The 19,527-nt window shown below is 35.1% G+C and overlaps 1 protein-coding gene across 1 annotated transcript in view; it reads left to right on the top strand.

Annotated features, from left to right (window-relative positions):
* LOC126978062 (alpha-(1,3)-fucosyltransferase C-like) overlaps positions 1-19,035 on the top strand; it is a 57,496-nt gene extending 38,461 nt beyond the window's left edge. The window contains exons 4-6 of the mRNA XM_050826773.1: positions 16,177-16,252; positions 17,656-18,090; positions 18,750-19,035. Of these exons, the coding sequence (XP_050682730.1) occupies positions 16,177-16,252; positions 17,656-18,090; positions 18,750-19,035 (797 nt within the window). The remainder of the gene's footprint in view (positions 1-16,176; positions 16,253-17,655; positions 18,091-18,749) is intronic.
* Positions 19,036-19,527: the final 492 nt, after the last annotated feature.

Here is a 19,527-nt window from a genome sequence, read left to right as displayed (position 1 = left end):
TCCGATCTCTCTCAAATTTGGAAACCATCGCCTCACGGTGCTCAAGCAAGGTGCTTCTCTCCCAAAAGCATTTTGAAGACGAGCGGCACATTCTTACGGAGAGACAGAACTTTTAAAATCATAAAAAATCATCGCTCTTAAATCTTTTCGACTTTATTCCATTTTCGTTTCGTACGTAGAACTTTGATGTGTGATAAAAAACAATTCACAAATGATTTCCCGCCAATTGTTTTTAGCTAGAAGTGCAAAACTTTTAGTGTATTATAAAATTTACTAATATTATAAATACGAAAGTTTGTAAGAATGTATGGACTTCTGTATGTATGGATATATGTTTGTCGCTCTTTAACGCGAAATGGATTTTATTGAAACTATACAATAATATAGCTTACATCATACTTACATAACAGATATTTAAAGTAGATAATCTCTGTCTGTGCTACATTATTTGAACAAATATTTGGATACTTATGACGATGACGATAAACAACCAAGTGCGCGATATTGTGGTGCGGTCCGGTGGCAGGCGGTGGGATGGGCTTGCGGGCGATCGGGTGGCTGCGGGTGGAGGGGTTATAAATTCAAACGCCTGCAGTTCCTATTAATTTGCATTTTAGATGAGTATCAACAAATCGCAAGGTCGCAAGCACGCATACATTTGGACAGGCCACGTTTCTCCTATGGCCAACTCTACGTGACTTGCTCACAGGTTTTTAAATCGCAAAATCTGCATGTGTATGCTGACTGAAATAAATCGTTTAACATAATTTAGGAGGACATAGGAATATAATATAACTACCTATAACTTTTGCATTATTATCATCCATCATACCTTATCATCCGTACCTTATCCTTACAAACTATAGCTTTTATAATACCTATTTGTGAAATCATCATAAAAATTCTTAGTATAAATTAACGTACATTACACAATATAGTTTTTCGAACCCTTATATCTGGAGAACGGAATCTCAGAATAATACAAAATCGTTTCACTTTCATTTAAAATCATTATCACAATTTTCTACGGGGTTATCTTTTTTATGGAAAAGGATGACTAAAGAGCGTATGTACCACCTGCTGTTAAGTGATCTCCTGAAGTGAGGAATTACAAGAGCATTGTCGGCCTTTATCTCTGGATCTACTAAACCGATTTTGAAAATTCTGTTACCAATAGAAATTGAAATTTTTGTGATTGTCATATATCTTCTAATATATAAAATTCTCGTGTCATGGTGTTAAACATTGAACTCCTCCGAAACCGCTTGACCGATTCTCATGAAATTTTGAGTGCATATTGGGTAGGTCTGAAAATCAGACAACATCTATTTTTCAGTCGGAGAAATAACCGTTGAACACTAAAAATTAATTATATGGCATAACAACATTTACCGGGTCACCTAGTCTACAATATAATTATGTAAAGTGGCTCAACAAAAACACTCAAAAGTCAAACGCTTAAAAGAAATATTAAGGATTGGTGTCCGCTGCGCTCCAACTAGATATCGTACCACCTAAGAACAATAGCTTTTTTATTACGGCAACTTTATATTGTAGTGTGTATTGGTTATTTGTAAAGATGCTTGTGTACGTGGCATCTTGACACCCAATGGCATCTTTAAATTTTTGTAACATATAGACGATTCCTGTTATTTTACATTGAAATAATAAAATACAAAATACTTACTGATGATATGTGATCCCAGTGTCTTTCTTATTTCTTGTAGTATTATTTTTACTAAGTTTTACTACGCAACCCGGCATTTTAGTTTCAATTATTAGATAAGTTTAACAGAACATGTGTTACTCAACATCACATAATGATCGAGACTGGCTCGAGTACGCCCACTTGGTATTCGTATTAGTTGCCGCACTTTGCGACTACGCCTGTGGTATCTAGTTGGAGCGCAGCGGAGACCAATCGTTAATTTAAGGTTATAATATTATTCGCTAAGTACACACATCAAAAAAGTCTAAGCAACATGCATGATATTACTAATTTACCTTTTATATTAATTAATTTCTAAGTCTTTATTCACTCAAAGGGCATAGCTATGTAAACTTTTTTGTTATTGATGACAAACTGGCTGGTTAAAAAAAAATCGATTATGTTTTGTTTTTTTCATTATATTAAATGAAAGGTAATTTGTTTGAATTTAAGTGCATTTTTATTGCTACGTTTAGTCTTTGATTTTATAATTTTAACAACCATTTATATTTAAATGTATTATTAGGTATTTATATATTATTAAGTAGTGACAAATGACGTCATGTAGCGACGTCATTTGACGGCAAATGAAATGCAAGAGCTGTAGTCATTTGGCATTTTGGCATTCATAGAAGTGTTATTTGTCGTCTTTGGCAGCGCTACAATAACACAAAGGAACCCGCGGAACAGCATTCAGGCCGTAAAAGGAGTACAACCACTCGGCAAGACCGGTACATACAACTGACTGCAAGACGCCAGCCGATGTTAACCGCTCGATAGATAAGTCTGAGGCTACAAAATTCAAGTGGTGTTGATGTAAGTCCCCAAACTGTGCGAAATCGACTGCATGAGTACGGCCTACGAGCTCGACGCCCAATTAAGTGCCCACCGATACGTCACGGGAATCGCGCTCGTCGAAATGAATGGTGTAGAGAACGCAGAACATGGACCCAGGAGCAATGGGATAAAATTATGTTTTCCGATTCGGGTTTAGGCCTGATACAAGAAGGGTGCGAGTGTTCCGTCGGCCCGGAAATACTGAAAGGATCAGGGGCATTCAGGAATCCTCCTCATCCATACGGCGGCTCAACAGTTATGGTATGGGTATTATGAAGAACAGGCGAACTGAGCTCGTTTTTGTAAATGGAAACATGAACGCTGAAAATTACGTTGAGGATATTCTCAGACCTTATGTCCATCCATTTGCACAAACCTTTGGCTCCGAATTTACGTTAATGCATGACAATGCGCGTTCACATACAACTCGGCGAACCAGTCAATACTTGGCAACGGAGAACATCCGGGTATTGCCCTGGCCTGCACAATCGCCAGACCTCAACCCCATCGAGCACGCATGGGACATGCTGCAGAGACATGTTTTGAAGGACTTGGACGGAGTGACAACAACCCAATAGCTGAAGGATTTGCTACAATTCCATTGGGAGCGAATACCGCAATATGACATAAACAGTCTCATTTGCTCATTGCTGTCAGGTTCTGAATAGCAGAGGAGGCCATACTTTGTATTAAATTATCCTATTCTTTCACAATAAATTCATTTTCTTTTGAAATTTCATTTTGTTAAAAAATGTTTAGTTGCTTATATACCTTCGTTTCTGCAGTATATTCTAATATTGTTAATTTCTGTTATTAAAAAAACTTATAAAGACTGTTATTTTTACATCATAGGGCCCTAAGAATATTATTTTAAAAATATAATACAACGCTATAATGTGAAAAACCATCCTAAAATTTAAATTAGTACATTTTGCTTAGACTTTTTTGATGTGTGTGTATTGAAACAAAGACATAAATGCAGCTTATTGAAAACACAAGTTTTATTTAAATTTAACACTTTCAACATAGGTACTATACTTAAAAACATTATCAGTAGGTAAAAAAGACAAAAGCTTTTATTTCAATTACACTTTTCACATTCAAATATTATACTATAAAATTCGAACCTGTAAGACATATCGTGACGTTTCTTTTATATCCTGTCACGTTTGTTGCAATATTTACTAATAATAATTATAAAATAAATAGCAGAGGCGTCGTACAGCAGATTTGGCGTATTTATGCAGTATAGCGAACAGTAAGATCGACTGTCCAGAGTTACTTAGCATGCTTGGACTAGTAGCGCATGCCTTTCCAATTCGTAACCCTAGCCTTTTACATACTCCCATAGCGAGGTGTAACTATCGTGCAAATAGCTTCAATACTAGATCCTGCAGAAGTTATAACGACTTGTCAAATGACGTAGATCTAGATTAATTTTCTATATCTAGTACTAAATTAAAAATAACTTTAACTAATAAGTTCTTCTAATTTAAATAATTGTATTAATATAGTTTTAAAGCGTAAAATTACATAATATCAATAGTTCTACATAAATGTGGAAACTTTTAAGTAGCCTTCATTAGTTTTAATTATTTCATAAGTTATAATAATTGTAAGCTAGCTGTAAGTCTCCCAAATATTTATAAATAAAATAAAATAAAAAAGGTTACAGAGTTCAATTCTCAAGAGCATGAAGACTTACTAATATCTGAGATAATTTATACTTTTAGATAGAGCTACTTGCTGTTAAGTGAAGCATGACAACACGCCAGATTTATTACTTTAATGTGCCTGACAGTCTTTCACTCGCGATACATTAGTGTAAAAGCTAAAAAAACTTTTTACAATACGGAAATTAACAAACTAACTAACTTTTCTATTAATCTTATATTAAATGTATGGGAGTGTTAAACATCAAAACTTTGAATACTTCTCGTTTGATTTAAAAAAAGATATTAATGATATTTTACTGATTAGGCAACGTGCTTTCGGTATCAGTTTTAAGTTTTTTAATATCTGTAATGGTTACGATATAATCACCTGGACGGACACACTTAACATAATATTGTTATGTTTTTAAAGTGATAATCCTCACTTCTAGGATTAATACACAAATAAAATTTGAAAACAAAATTTTATGAACAATGCGGGACTCGAGCCCACGACCTCTGGCGTTCCGTGCCAGTGCTTCAAATTTTATTTGCGGACACACTTAACTTAGCGATTATATATACATACAAAAATAAATGTTACTTTAGATTTTGCTTATCAAATCTCTTATTCCAAGTTGCACGGTCCCAAACGGCTTCCTAATAAAATATAAAGATATCACAATGCTACGCAAGTAAAAAAGTAGCAATAATGTGACAAAAAGGTTACATCTCATATCGGATGAGCAAATGTATTCAAGGGGCCCATTTTAGATGCGATCCTACGCATATGTCATAGACAGTGGCCCTCGAGGGATAAGGTAGAACAAAAACTGAATATTGCAGATATGTTCGCATTATTGCTATGTGTTTCCATTGTTTAACGATACGATTTTCTAGAGTTCATAACACGAAATTCCATCAAGAAATATTCCATGACTACGTAGACTAATATTATAAAGAGCTTTCGTAGCACAAAAACAATTTGTTCGGGCTATGTTGGCTATATTAGCTATCCCACCGTACGAATCTTGTAGGCCACTATTTCGTAAGCTAACGCGAATATTCTAACACTAATTGGCATGTATATATTGAAAGCATGTTTGTTCGTTAAAAAACATAAAAATTTGCTTAAAACTGTTAGACAGGTTCATACACGCTGCACCAGAAATGGTCATACACTGGTTTTGGATAGCCCACAACGTACTTCATTGCTTCAACGTAATGCATACGGAATGTGTGTTAAATTATTTAATAAAATACCCGAATGTGTACAAAATTTACCCGAATATAAATTTAGATTAACTCTTAAAAAATTTCTATTGACATCAGTATTTTATAATGTAAGTGAATTCTTAAATTGTCACATGGATATTTAAATTTCTTATTTATATAAATAATTGTAAATCTCTGGCATTTGCATGCTTTGTATAGAGCTGAATAGCAAACTGTAAACATTTGTACTATACCATCTAGTAATGAAACCTATTCAATGCAAATAAAGTTTATCTTATCTTATCTTATAAAGGCAAAATATTTATATTTTGTAGCGATTGCTAACAATGTGATGTGGTAGCTGGTTGATCCTGTCATCGAGAACTCTGCTTTTTTTGGTATGTAGTTTGCGAATTGATGCATTATCCTACCCCTTTGTGAGGATTTTATAATTTATTAACATTTTTTCTTTCTTATGTTGAAACGTTTTAGTTTGAGTATTCTTGTTGCATGACTTTGTAAATATTATATTAAAAGGTCAATAAAGCTCAACAGTTTTCACCACCGCGTTGAATGAGAAACTTTATTTACATATATTAGAAATTACATATCAAATAATTGAAATCTTTTGTCATAAACGGTGGTGATCATCAAGCTACTATTGTTCTTCTACAATTCTTCTTCTTCTCAATCATCTTTCTTCCACACAAATTCCAATAATTAACTTCAGCCGGTGATTTTCAATGCACTGGTGAGTTAATTAATTGGTTCGAGAATATTCATGTTCTTTTTTACAAAATTGGCAAACAAACGAACTTCTGGGTTCATGATGAGTGCATGAATCAATGATGCACACTGTGGCTGTCCAAAGAAGTTTGTCCTTGTTAAAATTATCGAGGCCATTTTACTATCTGCACTGTTTTTTCCGTAAAGATGAAAATTGCGTAAAATTTCCTTGCAATATGTATACTTTATTACTCCGCCTAGAAATGGGTCGAAATTATGTTCAATGACTATTATGCAGATACATACATTTTATTATCCCGCTGATTCTGGTCGAGTACTAGCCCAAAGTAAGATAATGCCATGGGTCCTTGAAACGGGTATCAAATTTAGATTAATCGGACGTCTTGAAATGTATGAAAATCCCTTTAAAACACGTTACATACATAGATGCAAAGATACATACAGATGAAGCCAATAAAAAGCGTATAAACATACATGGTTGGAAATTTGAATTCAGTAGTGCATAATTAAACTGAAATTTCTTTTACATTATGTTCACAATTGTACCTAAGTATCATTGTACCCAATTATAACATCCACTTAAATATAATCCGATATTCTCGTTGTATAAGGGGCACGTGTTCCCAAGTGCCTGATACATAATGGATAACAACCTCGCTAGTTTCAATAAAAAGATTTTTTGCATACTTCTAACATTTTATCATATTGTAACGGTCTTCTGTTACAATTTATTCTCTTATATTATGACTCATGTATAAAATTGTATTCGTTCTAACTTCCTATATTGGACATTATCAACTGTATTAGCAGATAATAATCCTCTCATGCTTTTCAGAGCTCCTGTTTATGAAGCATTTTTCCTTCTCTCTTATTTAGCAATATGTCCATATTATTCAATGGCTTTTATTGTAACGCTTCTATCTTTAACTTCTTACATATTTGTGCTGTTTGGTGTCAAAACATATGACCAGTTTGGGCCCCAAAAAGGCGAGGAGTATATGATACTAATCTACGTCACTCAATAGAGTTGCTGGAAATCCAAGTGCTAGCAGTTATTGTGGCCAGCGAATCAGCCTAGCTATCCTTTTTTTTAATTTATTGCGATACGCTTCACGATAAGACATCCATGTTTTAGATGCTATTCTGCGATATTAGGTGTCGGTACTATAATCCAAGCAATGGTCGGACGTCGACGGACGAAGGCCTTGTAACCACGGGGATGCGTACTCCGCGAGAGATCCAATAAGGACCGCATGTAACTATCCACGTCTGGGAGCCGAGTAGGTAAGTCAACCAATTGGGACAGACCATACGCCAATGTAAAATTATGCACATATTATCTGTGGTGCGCGATGGAAGTCATTCGGCGTTGTGCACTTTGACGTCACTTAGGACTAGTAATTCAGCGGAGGGGATCTGTGCAAGCACGACGTCGCCCATGAGATAATGTATTTCTGAGCTGCTGCTATTTGACCCGTAGATATAGGCATTGTTGTAGATGCGGTCCTAAAATATAAGTGCAGAAAGAAAATAAATAGGGAGTACCCTACCCTCAAAATTTTCCGAGACGGTGACAGCAGATTTCCTCCCGAACAATCATACGAACCCCAGCATGAGGAAACAAAATATGCTCAATTTTGTAACCGGTGTATGTTAAACGGTTGAGATATCTGCGTCTCGTGCGTAATGAATATCAATGCCGGTTTCGCCTTCTCAAGGTGCTGGTGGTATATCAGGCGACAATAATTCATTCAACAGCTTATTTCCATTCGTAAATAACTTGACTACAGTTACAGAGAACGTGATAAACAAGTTATAACCCTACGCAAACAGCATAAACAGATGAGCAGGTTAGTTTCAGATTGGTGAACTAAGTAGAATTCTCATTACCAGCGAAGCAGTTGAGTGTACAATGTGCGAGCGAATCTGATCTTAAATGCAAACCGCGAGCTAAAGAATCTCATTAGCGAGACGACTCCGCGCTGCCTAGCTGGAGGACTATTCTGGTAACTTGATAATATTCGTTTATTTTTTATATCTTTTGTTTGAAAGGGATTTTACTAGTATACACAAAATATATGGTTTGTTTGTTTTTCGAATGTAACTTGCGATATTAATTGTGGTTGTAATGTTTCGAGAATGGAATTATGGTGGTATTTTTACAAGATTCCGTATTTATTCGTTACCAATACCTTCAATCAATGAATCAATAAGCCAGCATCCTGAGAAAAGGAGCTTCCTATAGGCAAATGTATCATTTCCCATTAGGTGACCCTAGTACATCCTTAGTGAAATTACTGGGCAAATGAGCATTTAACACTTTGCATCTTATATCTCAACGAGACGAGCGCAATTGTAGTGCTGCTCAGAATATTTGAGATTTCAAGAATCCTGAGCGGCACTGCATTGTAATAATAATAGGAATATTGACACACTCTTACACAAATTATCTTGCTCCAAACAAGGCATAGCCTGTACTATGGGTGCAAGACAACGATATATTTAATACAATATACTTACTTAAACATACATAAATACAAATAAACATCCATGACTCGGAGACAAACATCCATATTCATCATATAAATTATTGCACCTACCGGGATTCGAACTCGGGACCTCTAGGTCAGTAGGCAGGGGCAATTACCACTGAGCTATAGGGGTCGTCATAGGCAGTGCATATCAATTATAACCATGAACTGAACGTCCTGCTCATTTTAAAAAAAGAACTAGCATTTCCACGTAACTTAAAATGGAATATTTTGGCAGAAATTCCAGAATAACCCCCCAATGTCGCTGTGAAGACATCGCGTTTGCATTCGCAGCGACTCGCTCATTGGAAAATCACCGGCGTCCACTGAATACTAAACGAATAACACCCGCCTTCAAACCGTAACATAATTCTATTCCTTTACATCTCTCCACCTTGCTTTTTATTCAATGTCCCGCCATTTTCGTTGTACAGTGAAATATCATGTACCAATTTTTATCTGACTAAAATTTTCTTATGAATATCAAATGATATTAGAATAGTTCTTTAAGTTAATAAAACGTTACTATACCTGTTCCTATCTAAGTATAAATCTTTGTTTAATTTACTACATTTTCTTGTTCAAACAAAGATAGATTACAAAATTTATAGTTTCAACGTTTTAAAAAGTAATTTACCGCATTATTTCTTATTAAATGCTTTTTCATTTATTTTAACTTGTATTAGTTAAAAGGAGTTTTAGCCTATCGAATTGTTGTACATACATATCATCTTATACTGCTCGCTTATAGATTGGCTAGACCTATGTCAGCACTTCTTCTTGTCAATACTTCTTGTGGATTCAAGCAATACAATAGGAAGTCTACTTCTAACTGATCTGCTAGTCACTACTAATATTGACTTCGAATAAAATATTTGTATAAGTTTTAAGTCATTGTTTTCTAAGTTCAATAAAAAAAATCTTTTTTCATAGTGGTTTTTTAAATCTCGGATTACTACGCCTCTACGCAAACAATGTTAGCCTTTCGGAGAAAAAAGAATGATTTTAATATATTTATCGGTTTTGTCTCTTTAAATAGACAGTATGAAAAAATTGTTAAACATATTAATTACCTACTACTTTCTTTTTTATTATTTCTTTTCTTCTTTTATTCGTTCTCTTCAAATATTTAGAATTATGTTATAGCGGTAATATTTAGATTGAAGTCGATAAATCATTTTTATCGAATTTCATTCAACAATCCAATCAATAATCAATTTTATCGCTTTGATTTTAATTGATTCATGATAATCAAAGTATAACAAAAGATACTAATAACACTACATTTTTTCTATAAAATATTAACGAATCATCTTTTATTCTTCGAGAGCAGGAAAATACATTTACGTATTTAGATCATGCATATGCAGGTACATATATCAAGCCTTTAGCTAAACAGCTTTTCTAGCGAAAATGACGAGACAAAGGTGCCCAGAATTATTATTTAGTTATTTAATTCAGAGACATCTCCATATATTTTAGTAAATGTATTAGTAACAATATTTATTAAGGACTACGTTAGTATTATTAGTGAAATATATTTATAAACCTAGAGCTAACTGTATCCAGTGTTTCTGGAAGGAACAGTCAGTTCTGACAGCAATCATCTTTAGGACTTAGTTACTGCTTACACATAGAAGCTGGAAAGCATTATGGCATGGAATGGAATTATAAATGTCATTAAAAAAAATGTTGCCAAAAAAACCAAGTCGCGCAACTCATTTCTTGAACTGTAAAAAGTTGTGAGATCCAATACCAAGTCAGTCAACTTATTCAGTCCCAAGTTAAGTTACCTTCTGTCTTAAGTTATTACGTAAGTAGCTAACCTAGTAACATCTTATAGTGACCAATGACCATATCAATTTAGAAATCCTTTTTGTTTTTATATATATGTATAGACCAGAGCCGAGAAGGCATAGCTGCCGGGACTCAAATCTCGGATGGACTGTGTGCTAGAGCAAATAGTAATTATTATTGAAATGGAGGTCCATATAAAGTACGCACACATGCTTTCTTTTATCTACACTAGTAATGACTTCCTTCAAGAAATGATTTATTGCTAAATTAATTGATTTGTTTCTTCTAAAGCCTTTTTGCTTTTCGTTTAATATTTCACTCTCTTCAAAATAATCTTTTAAGTTATTACAAATATACTTTTCTATTATTTTTGAGAAAATTGGTATAAGTGTAACTGGTCTATAACAGTCTTCCCTATCTTGTTTTTTTTAAAGTGACTTCACAATGGGAGTTTTTAAATTTATCTGAATATACACCACATAGATTTGTAATATGACACAAAACTGATGATATTATATCAGATACACATTTTGCAGTAATATTTTTATTTTCTCACATGAATGTTAGAAATATTTGATTGTACGCATTTTATTGCCATGGTGATCATATCTGGATACAGTATATGTACGGATACGTTTGCCTTTTTATTATAATTTTATGAACCCGGTTAGATTTTACAATAAAAAATGGCCTTTTGACAATAATCAATTAATTACAATTTTACTAGCATAATACGATTAATTACCATCACCATATCCAGTGGGCCCAAAAAAATTGTCTCCTTTCAGCTGTCTAACTACTGCGGTTTTTTATTTAAAGAAGAACGCACGCAGAACGGAGTCTTCTACGAAGGGAACAGTAATGGAACCCCTCACAACTAATATAATATTTACTTCTTGCCTTAAAATAATTTCGCAAAAATCTGACTACAGCTCCAAAAATCATATTCCAAATGTAATCGTGACAAAAATACAATTCGGAAAGCGTCCATCAAAATGATTTCTTTAACAAGCATTGAAAAAACGGGTCGTTTCGGCTTGGACCATCGCTGTACCCTCATCACATGCACAATACATGACAACCATCAAATGTTCATTGTTGATGAAAAATTCGCGCCAAATGTGACTTCAATTATTTATTTTTGTAGCATTTAGGTTATGTTATCTGTACATTACATTGAGTAATGTATTTTCTTCGCCGTTAGATAATTTATATGAAACTTTAAAAGTACGATATGGCAATTATTTTATAATGAATACTGTCATTTTTTTGTGACGTTTAATTTAGTTTTGACAGTTCCTTATTTATTTTATTTATTTAGAGAACTTTTAACTATGTTGACATCTTTTTGTTATTACAAAAAGCCATTTACTAGCTTACACATTTCACAGATTCTAATTAGTTTAAAAAATTACTAGATTGTTACGATATTTTATAAATCAAATCAAATCAAAATCACTTTATTCATCTAGGTCACAAAAATGACACTAATGAATGTCAAAAAAAAATATTTTTTCTTATTGAATCTACCGCTACTGCGGTTGAGCTAATGAGAATAAGAAGCAAGAAACTCATTGCCACTCTTTTAAATCAAGATTTACATTTTCATTGTTTTACAAATCATTTCAATTTTTCATATACCAAGAGCTGACGGCTAGTCATGGAGAGCATAATTAACCGTCAGCTCTTGGTATACCTAGAGGGTCACCAGTTGATCAACGACCGACAATACGGGTTTCGCCATGGTCGGTCGGCAGGTGATCTTCTGGTATACCTAACACATAGATGGGCTGCGGCTATTGAAAGCAAGGGGGAAGACCTGGCAGTTAACTTGGATATAGCGAAGGCCTTTGATCGTGTATGGCACAAGGCGCTCCTCTCCAAACTTCCATCATTTGGGCTTCCCGAGAGCTTGTGCAAGTGGACCTCCAGCTTCCTCACTGGGCGTAGCATACAGGTCGTTGTCGACGGATATTGCTCGAACCCGAAGCCCGTGAATGCTGGAGTGCCCCAAGGCTGTGTGCTGTCTCCCACGCTGTTTCTTCTGCATATCAATGATATGTTGGACACCACCAACATTCATTGCTATGCAGACGACAGCACTGGTGATGCCGTATACACGGGCCATGCAGGTCTTTCTCGGGAAATCGTCGACCAGTGCCGGGAGAAACTTGTGTCTTCTTATTGAGTCCTCTCTTGAGATGGTCGCGGAATGGGGAAAATTGAACCTTGTCCAATTTAACCCCCAGAAGACTCAAGTTTGCGCGTTTACCACAAAAAAACCCCATTTGTCGTATCACCGCTCTTCGACAACACTTCCCTCAAAGCCTCGCCTAGTATCGGAATACTGGGTCTCGAAATCTCGAGCGATTGCCAATTTCGTGGTCATCTGAAAGGCAAAGCCAAATTGGCTTCAAAGAAACTGGGCGTCATTAATAGAGCACGGCAATACTTCAAGCCGGCCCACATACTAGCGCTCTACAAAGCGCAGGTCCGGCCACACATGGAGTATTCCTGTCATCTCTGGTCTGGCGCACCCCAGTATCAGCTCGATCCATTTGACCGTGTGCAACGCAGAGCAGCTCGAATTGTCGGGGACCCAGTGCTCTGTGAACGGCTGGATCACTTGGCGTTGCGTAGAGACGTCGCTTCATTGTGTGTCTTCTATCGCATTTATCACGGGGAGTGTTCCGAAGAGCTGTTTAACCTGATTCCTGCCGCCGAATTCCACCTTCGCAAGACACGCCACAAGTTAGGATATCATCCTCACCATCTGGGTGTGTGGCGGTCCTCCACAGTGCGGTTTTCAAGGAGCTTTCTTCCACGTACTACAAAACTGTGGAATGAGCTTCCTTCTGCGGTGTTTCAGGGACGATACGACATGGGTACCTTCAAAAAAAGCGCGTACACCTTCCTTAAAGGCCGGCAACGCTCCTGTGATTCCTCTGGTGTTGCAAGAGATTGTGGGCGGCGGTGATCACTTAACAACAGGTGACCCGTACGCTCGTTTGTCCTCCTATTCCATAAAAAAAAAATTACAATATAATATGTAAAGTGATGCAACAAACATACTCAAACGTCAAATAGTCAATGCCTTATACGAGTAAGTCAAAAAAGTAAATGTAAATTAATGCATAACAAAAGTTATTGAGTGCAGTAGCTGCATCGTCCACACACATCGTAAATAAATAAAGGTATACTGTGAGAATATTATAAGGGATTATATATAAAAATTTATATATAATAACTTTTTATTATCTATTACATTAGTTCTAAGTATAGAATTTTTACTTTTAATAACTACATTTTTGTTAGTATTTTTCACGTAGTTAAAGATAACTACAGCAAGAAGTTTACATTTAAAAAATATAATTTCAGTTAATAATTATTTATGTACATATTATATCCACTTCTACACGAATGATTAAAAAGGGAAGTTTCCAATTTCTTTTTTAATTCTTTGTACCTAATAATTTTTGCTATCACAGCCAAAACATCTTTCACAACTTTTTCAAATCACAAATCGATGATATTCGAATGTAAGTATTGCTGGTAATTGAATTTTAATGGTTATTAATTGAGCACGAATTCAAAAAATATAATATAAGCTTCTTTGACAAAGAAGGCTTACTATAAAGTTACTATTGTGTAGTAGATTATATATGGCCGTTTTCAATAACCTATCTACCTTAGTTTAACTAACGGATACATTGTTGTCACCGTTTAATGACAAGATCTTATCTATCCATAGTTATGTCAAATTCAAATTCAAAATAGGATTTAAAATCACTTATTGAACGTCAAAAACCACCCATTCAAAAGAGACAGCCTCAGACCTGAGAAGAATGGGCGCAAGAAACTGTCAAGATCTTATCTATCAATAGGTTATTGAAATGTAGGTCAGCGTAAAAGGATAGATTTGTCTACGTCTAGTAAGTTAAACTAAGGATTTATTTATTTTATTTATTGGGAACAACAAACAACTATACATGACATCTTACTTAATAATTACAATTCTTACAATATAAATACATGTATAATCAACTACGTTATCCACAGATTACTTATTTGTGTTAGAGAAACAAATTCACTAAACTCACCTTATCCCAAAGGTTTTAAAATACATACATAGAATCATACAAATATATATATTAAAACTTATCCACATTATATAACAATATTAGTCACAAAGATTACGAAAGTATTTTATGCAACTTGTTAAATATCAGTTTCTTAAAGGTACCCACTCTTGTTTCTAGTATGTCAATGTCAAGGAAGTTTTGGTTATAAGATGAGACCATCCTATGAATTGGAGAGCGCATGCCAGCATTTGTACGACACTTTTTTAAGGCAAAAAGTTGATGAGCGCGTGTAGCCCTAGAGAGATGACGTAACGTGACGGATAGATAGGTTATTGAAAACGGCCGTTACTGGATAATGATGCATGGTTCTTGTTTGGTTATGCTTAAACCTCCTAAAATTGTCTAACCGCTTGTTGCAAAAAGCATCCTTAATGTTTCATTATATCACATGCTGTCTTTGGCTGTCTAAATGAAAAAGAAATTAACGGTATTATATTTAATGAAACATTAAAGGATGCTTTCTGCAACTAACGCTAAGTAGTTATGTGATTTAAAAGACGGGCGGGGAGTTATTTTTCAGTTCTTCTCTCCATGTCAAATCCACTTTATGAACTGATATAGCTTCATAACGTTTACCAAGTGTTGTTGCAATATGTTATGTTATTGTCACTCGCAATGGTAAATAAAAATATTTCTAAAATCTCTATTCAATATTCTAATAAGTTTCTTGCGGATTTTTTAATCACCTTGAAAAATACGACAGAGCAATAGCTAGCTTATGTGCTATTTTTAACAGGAGCAAAATTTGTGAGCATTGCTAAAGTGGCAGCAAAACTAACTATATGATCGTCCTGCACTGTGGTGGCAACTGTATGCAATTTTACCGTGCTAGTGGTTGCAGTACAGGAATTTTCAGAATAAAATAAATAAATTTCGTTTATTTCAAAGAATTAATATTATACATTTTTGTGATTGAGACTAGTTAGTTGTCTTAGGAATCTCGCAACTTCCATAGCAGATACATAATATTTAATAAACAGTATAGAAATAAACAGAAATGATTAACAACCAAATTTTACAATTATCGCACAATGAAAACAAGTCTGAAAACTGTGTGTGTGTGTGTGTGTTTATGTGGGTGGGTGAGAATGTTTCGAGTCGATTGATTTGCTTCACATTTTTTAAATAGCTCTATCGTATCATTTGTCAACAAACAGCTAGCCGGAACCTCGAGCAAATCACAATGCATTTCAATCGTTACAGCAAGTACTTCAAATTAATATTTAACGCGTTCATATTTATTTTTATCGCTTTCGCTGTGATAAAAAAAACTACAAGGAAACCGCTTATTATAAAATTAATCCGGTTTCTACCGGATTTAAAGTATATATTAATATGGACGAACATCGATAAGTTGGACAAAGATGGACAGGCATATTTTATTGAGCAGAATTGTGACTACGTAAATTGTTATCTGACTAGAAATTTAAGTATTTTTGGTGACGTGAGATATTTTGATGCTGTGCTATTTAGTGTTGAAGATGTGAGCAAATATGACTCTTTAATTCCACGTATTAGGGGTCATAATCAAAAGTATGTGTTTGTAGCGAACAATTCAGCTGACAATTATCCTGTATGTGATCCTTCTTACGATGATTTTTTCAATTGGACCTGGACTTACAAGTAAGTGACTTGCTTTAAGTTAAATAAGAAACTATTTTAACACAACTTTGCAATTTTAATTGATCCTTACTAATTCAATAAGATTTGCTAGCGACGTACAGGTAATTTACTCTCGAGACGTTTTTGTATTTGTGTGTTTGTTCGTTATCAGTCTATTTTCTTTTTGTGTGTATTTAAATCCCTTTTTGTATTTTGCTTAATTAATCATGAATTTAACGACTTTTCTATCCCTGAACCCCAAGATCGAAACAATATAATAATTATTTAAATCAAATCATTTATTTGTTGAGCAAGGTATTACATCTTTGGTTAAAGTATATTGCAATATTATTTGCCTAGGCCCTCAATATGCAGGCAGAGGATCTACCCCACCTGTATCTTATCACCTGTATTTTTTTATTGAAAAGAGCGCAAAAAAAAGAATGCTGGGAGAGTTTCTTGCGCCGCTTCTTCTCTCTCAGAGCGCCATTTGTTTCCGAAGCGATAGTAGTATCTAGTAGTATAAGAAATGACATCAAAAAGAATTCTAAAGGAATCAATTTTGAGAAAATAAATGCCTTTTATGCCTTTTTATCCACTGAGGATAGTGCGCCTCTTAAAGGCCTGGAGGATGTGATTTAGATACAAATTGAACTCTGAATTTGCAAGGGAAAAATTCTCCAAACATTGGCCAAGTGCCTCATCACAATGAGCATAGTCTATGTGCTCATTTTACCAGTTTGGGAGGCTCCTTTGCACAGGAAGCTGGCTAGATTATGGGTACCACAACAGCGCCTATTTACATTACTGTGTTCCGGTCTGAAGGGCGCCGTAGCTAGTGAAATTACTGGGCAAATGAGACTTAACATCTTATATCTCAATGTGACGAGCGCAATTGTAGTGCCACTCAGAATTTTTGGGTTTTTCAATAATCCTGAGCGGCACTGCATTGTAATGGGTAGGGCTTATCAATTACCATCAGCTGAACGTGTTGCTCGTCTCTAGATACCGCAGGTGTAGTCACACAGTACTAGCAACTAAAACTACGCCCAAGTGGGCGTACTCGAGCTAGTCCCGAACAATTTGTAATGTTAACGTGTCACATTTTCTGTTAAACTTTGCTAATAATTAAAACTAAAATACCAGGTTGCGCAGTAAAACTTTGTTAAAATAATACTAAAATTAATAAGAAAGACACTGGGATTAGGTGTCATCAGTATTTTGTATTTGATTAATTTAAATGTAAGATAACACGAAGCGTTTCTTACTTAATTTTAAATATACCTTTGAATGTCAAGATTTCGAGCATACAAGCATCTAATAGTTGCCGTAATAAAAAAGCTATTGTTCTTAGGTAGTGTGGTATATATTTGGAGACCAATCCTTAATCTAAGTGCTTTAATATACTCTGTGTACAATTACAGATATGATTCAACAATATCGTACCGGTTTATCAGCATCCACAACGTCCATTTCGAGGAGTTAGGCAGTCATTTCCAATGGACAACCTCGATGAAACCCATAGACGCAAAAACAAAATCACTCTTCGTGAACAAATCAAAAGCAGCAGCAATATTCCTCGACAAATGCCACAGTACAAGTAAAAGAGAAGTGCTACTGGATAGACTTCAAAAAGAATTGTCTAAGTTTAATCATTCTGTGGATATTTACGGTGATTGCGGCGATAAGAAATGTAAACGCAGAACTATGAATCCTTGTTTTTGGAAGTTAAAGAGGACTTATTATTTTTACTTAGCGTTTGAGGATTCTCTTGCAGATGATTATATAACTGATGCTGTCTTGATTGGATGTAACAATAATGCTGTGCCAGTCGTATATGGAGGTGCTGCCTATGAGAGGTGAATTAATAATGGTTTTTCATAATAGTAAGAAAGTTTATCAAAATTTATTCCTTGATATGCTTTCGATGGCAATTCTGCCACTACTTTGGAAATAAATAAAATGGAGACAAATTAAATTTGAAAACAAGATATATGAACGATGCGGACCTCGAACCCTTGACCTCTCGCGTTCCGTGCGAGTACTCTTTCGACTGAGCCAACCGTTCGAGTGACGTATCGTTGATAAATCTTGTATGTCTTATTCAACCTTAATATTGTAATTATTATGACGGATACTCACTATATATAGTTTATTAATTAAATAACAATATCACACGAAAGTTTTAATAATTTAACAACTAGGTATTTCAAGAGCAAAGTGCCTACGTAACAACGATATTATCTCAAATGATTAATTATACATCTTGTACTTAGTTGTAGTCTTTAAAAGGTTTCCTTTGTTGATGTATGACTGTATGAATACTACGCTCAAGGATCTGAATTTCAGAACTAGTGGAGCCAGTCTGAGACATCTTATCGAAATAAATTGGCTGACACAACTTAATACAACAAAACAGTGTTAGCGCGTTTTAGAATATCAAGCCTCATTGTGAGCGCCAGATCTTGAGAGTTTTATAAACAAAACTCTAAACATATCTTTCATTTTCCTCTTTCAGATTCCTTCCATCAGGTTCCTACCTAAACGTGCATAACAATACGCCAGCACAATTGGCATACAAAATGAACGAGATAATTTTAAACCGCGAACTCTATCATGACTTCTTCCGCTGGAAGAACCACTACATCATCAGCAAAACACCAGGACTGAATGGATGTGACTTGTGTAAACTCCTGAATAACCCAATGCACAGACTTGAGAAAGTTTCGTACGTGAACTTCAGAAAGTGGTGGAACCCCAAGTATGAGCAACGTTGTGGACTGAATAATAATATCTTTTTGTAATTAATGTAATCTTAAAAGCATTTTTAAAAAATACATCTGTTTAATTCTTCAATCTTCACTTAAAATCTCATAAATACATATACTATCAAGTGTGTTTTGTGTCTTGTATTAGGACAGTTCGCAATTGCTAACAATCAAAATCAATTCGCGGTTTTTGATCGAACACCCGAAGCACCAACATAATACATGAAACAGTAACATAACACATAAGTCACCCGATGGTATATAATTACCGTAGTATAGTCTCTCTCTCTAGTAATACCAAAGAAGTCACATCATGCCCTGTGTTTCCCCGGTGCGTAAAAAGAAAAGGGGAGTCCCAGGCCCAAGGTGGTAAGGTAAAAAAGGGCTTTTTAGAAGTGGGAGAGTCATGCTGCCGTCATATGACGTCAGCACAATCGGCCCAGACTCGTCCGCTCGTCACTCGCGCAGAATACCGGCGTGAAGTAGCGGCCTAGTGCCCGCTATGTTTCGCATAGTGTCGAGGACCGG

Source organism: Leptidea sinapis, chromosome 47 (genome assembly GCF_905404315.1).
Source record: "Leptidea sinapis chromosome 47, ilLepSina1.1, whole genome shotgun sequence".
Taxonomy (NCBI): Eukaryota; Metazoa; Arthropoda; class Insecta; order Lepidoptera; family Pieridae; genus Leptidea; species Leptidea sinapis.
The sequence above is the reverse complement of the archived record's forward strand: the minus strand, read 5'-3'. Positions and strand labels throughout refer to the sequence as shown.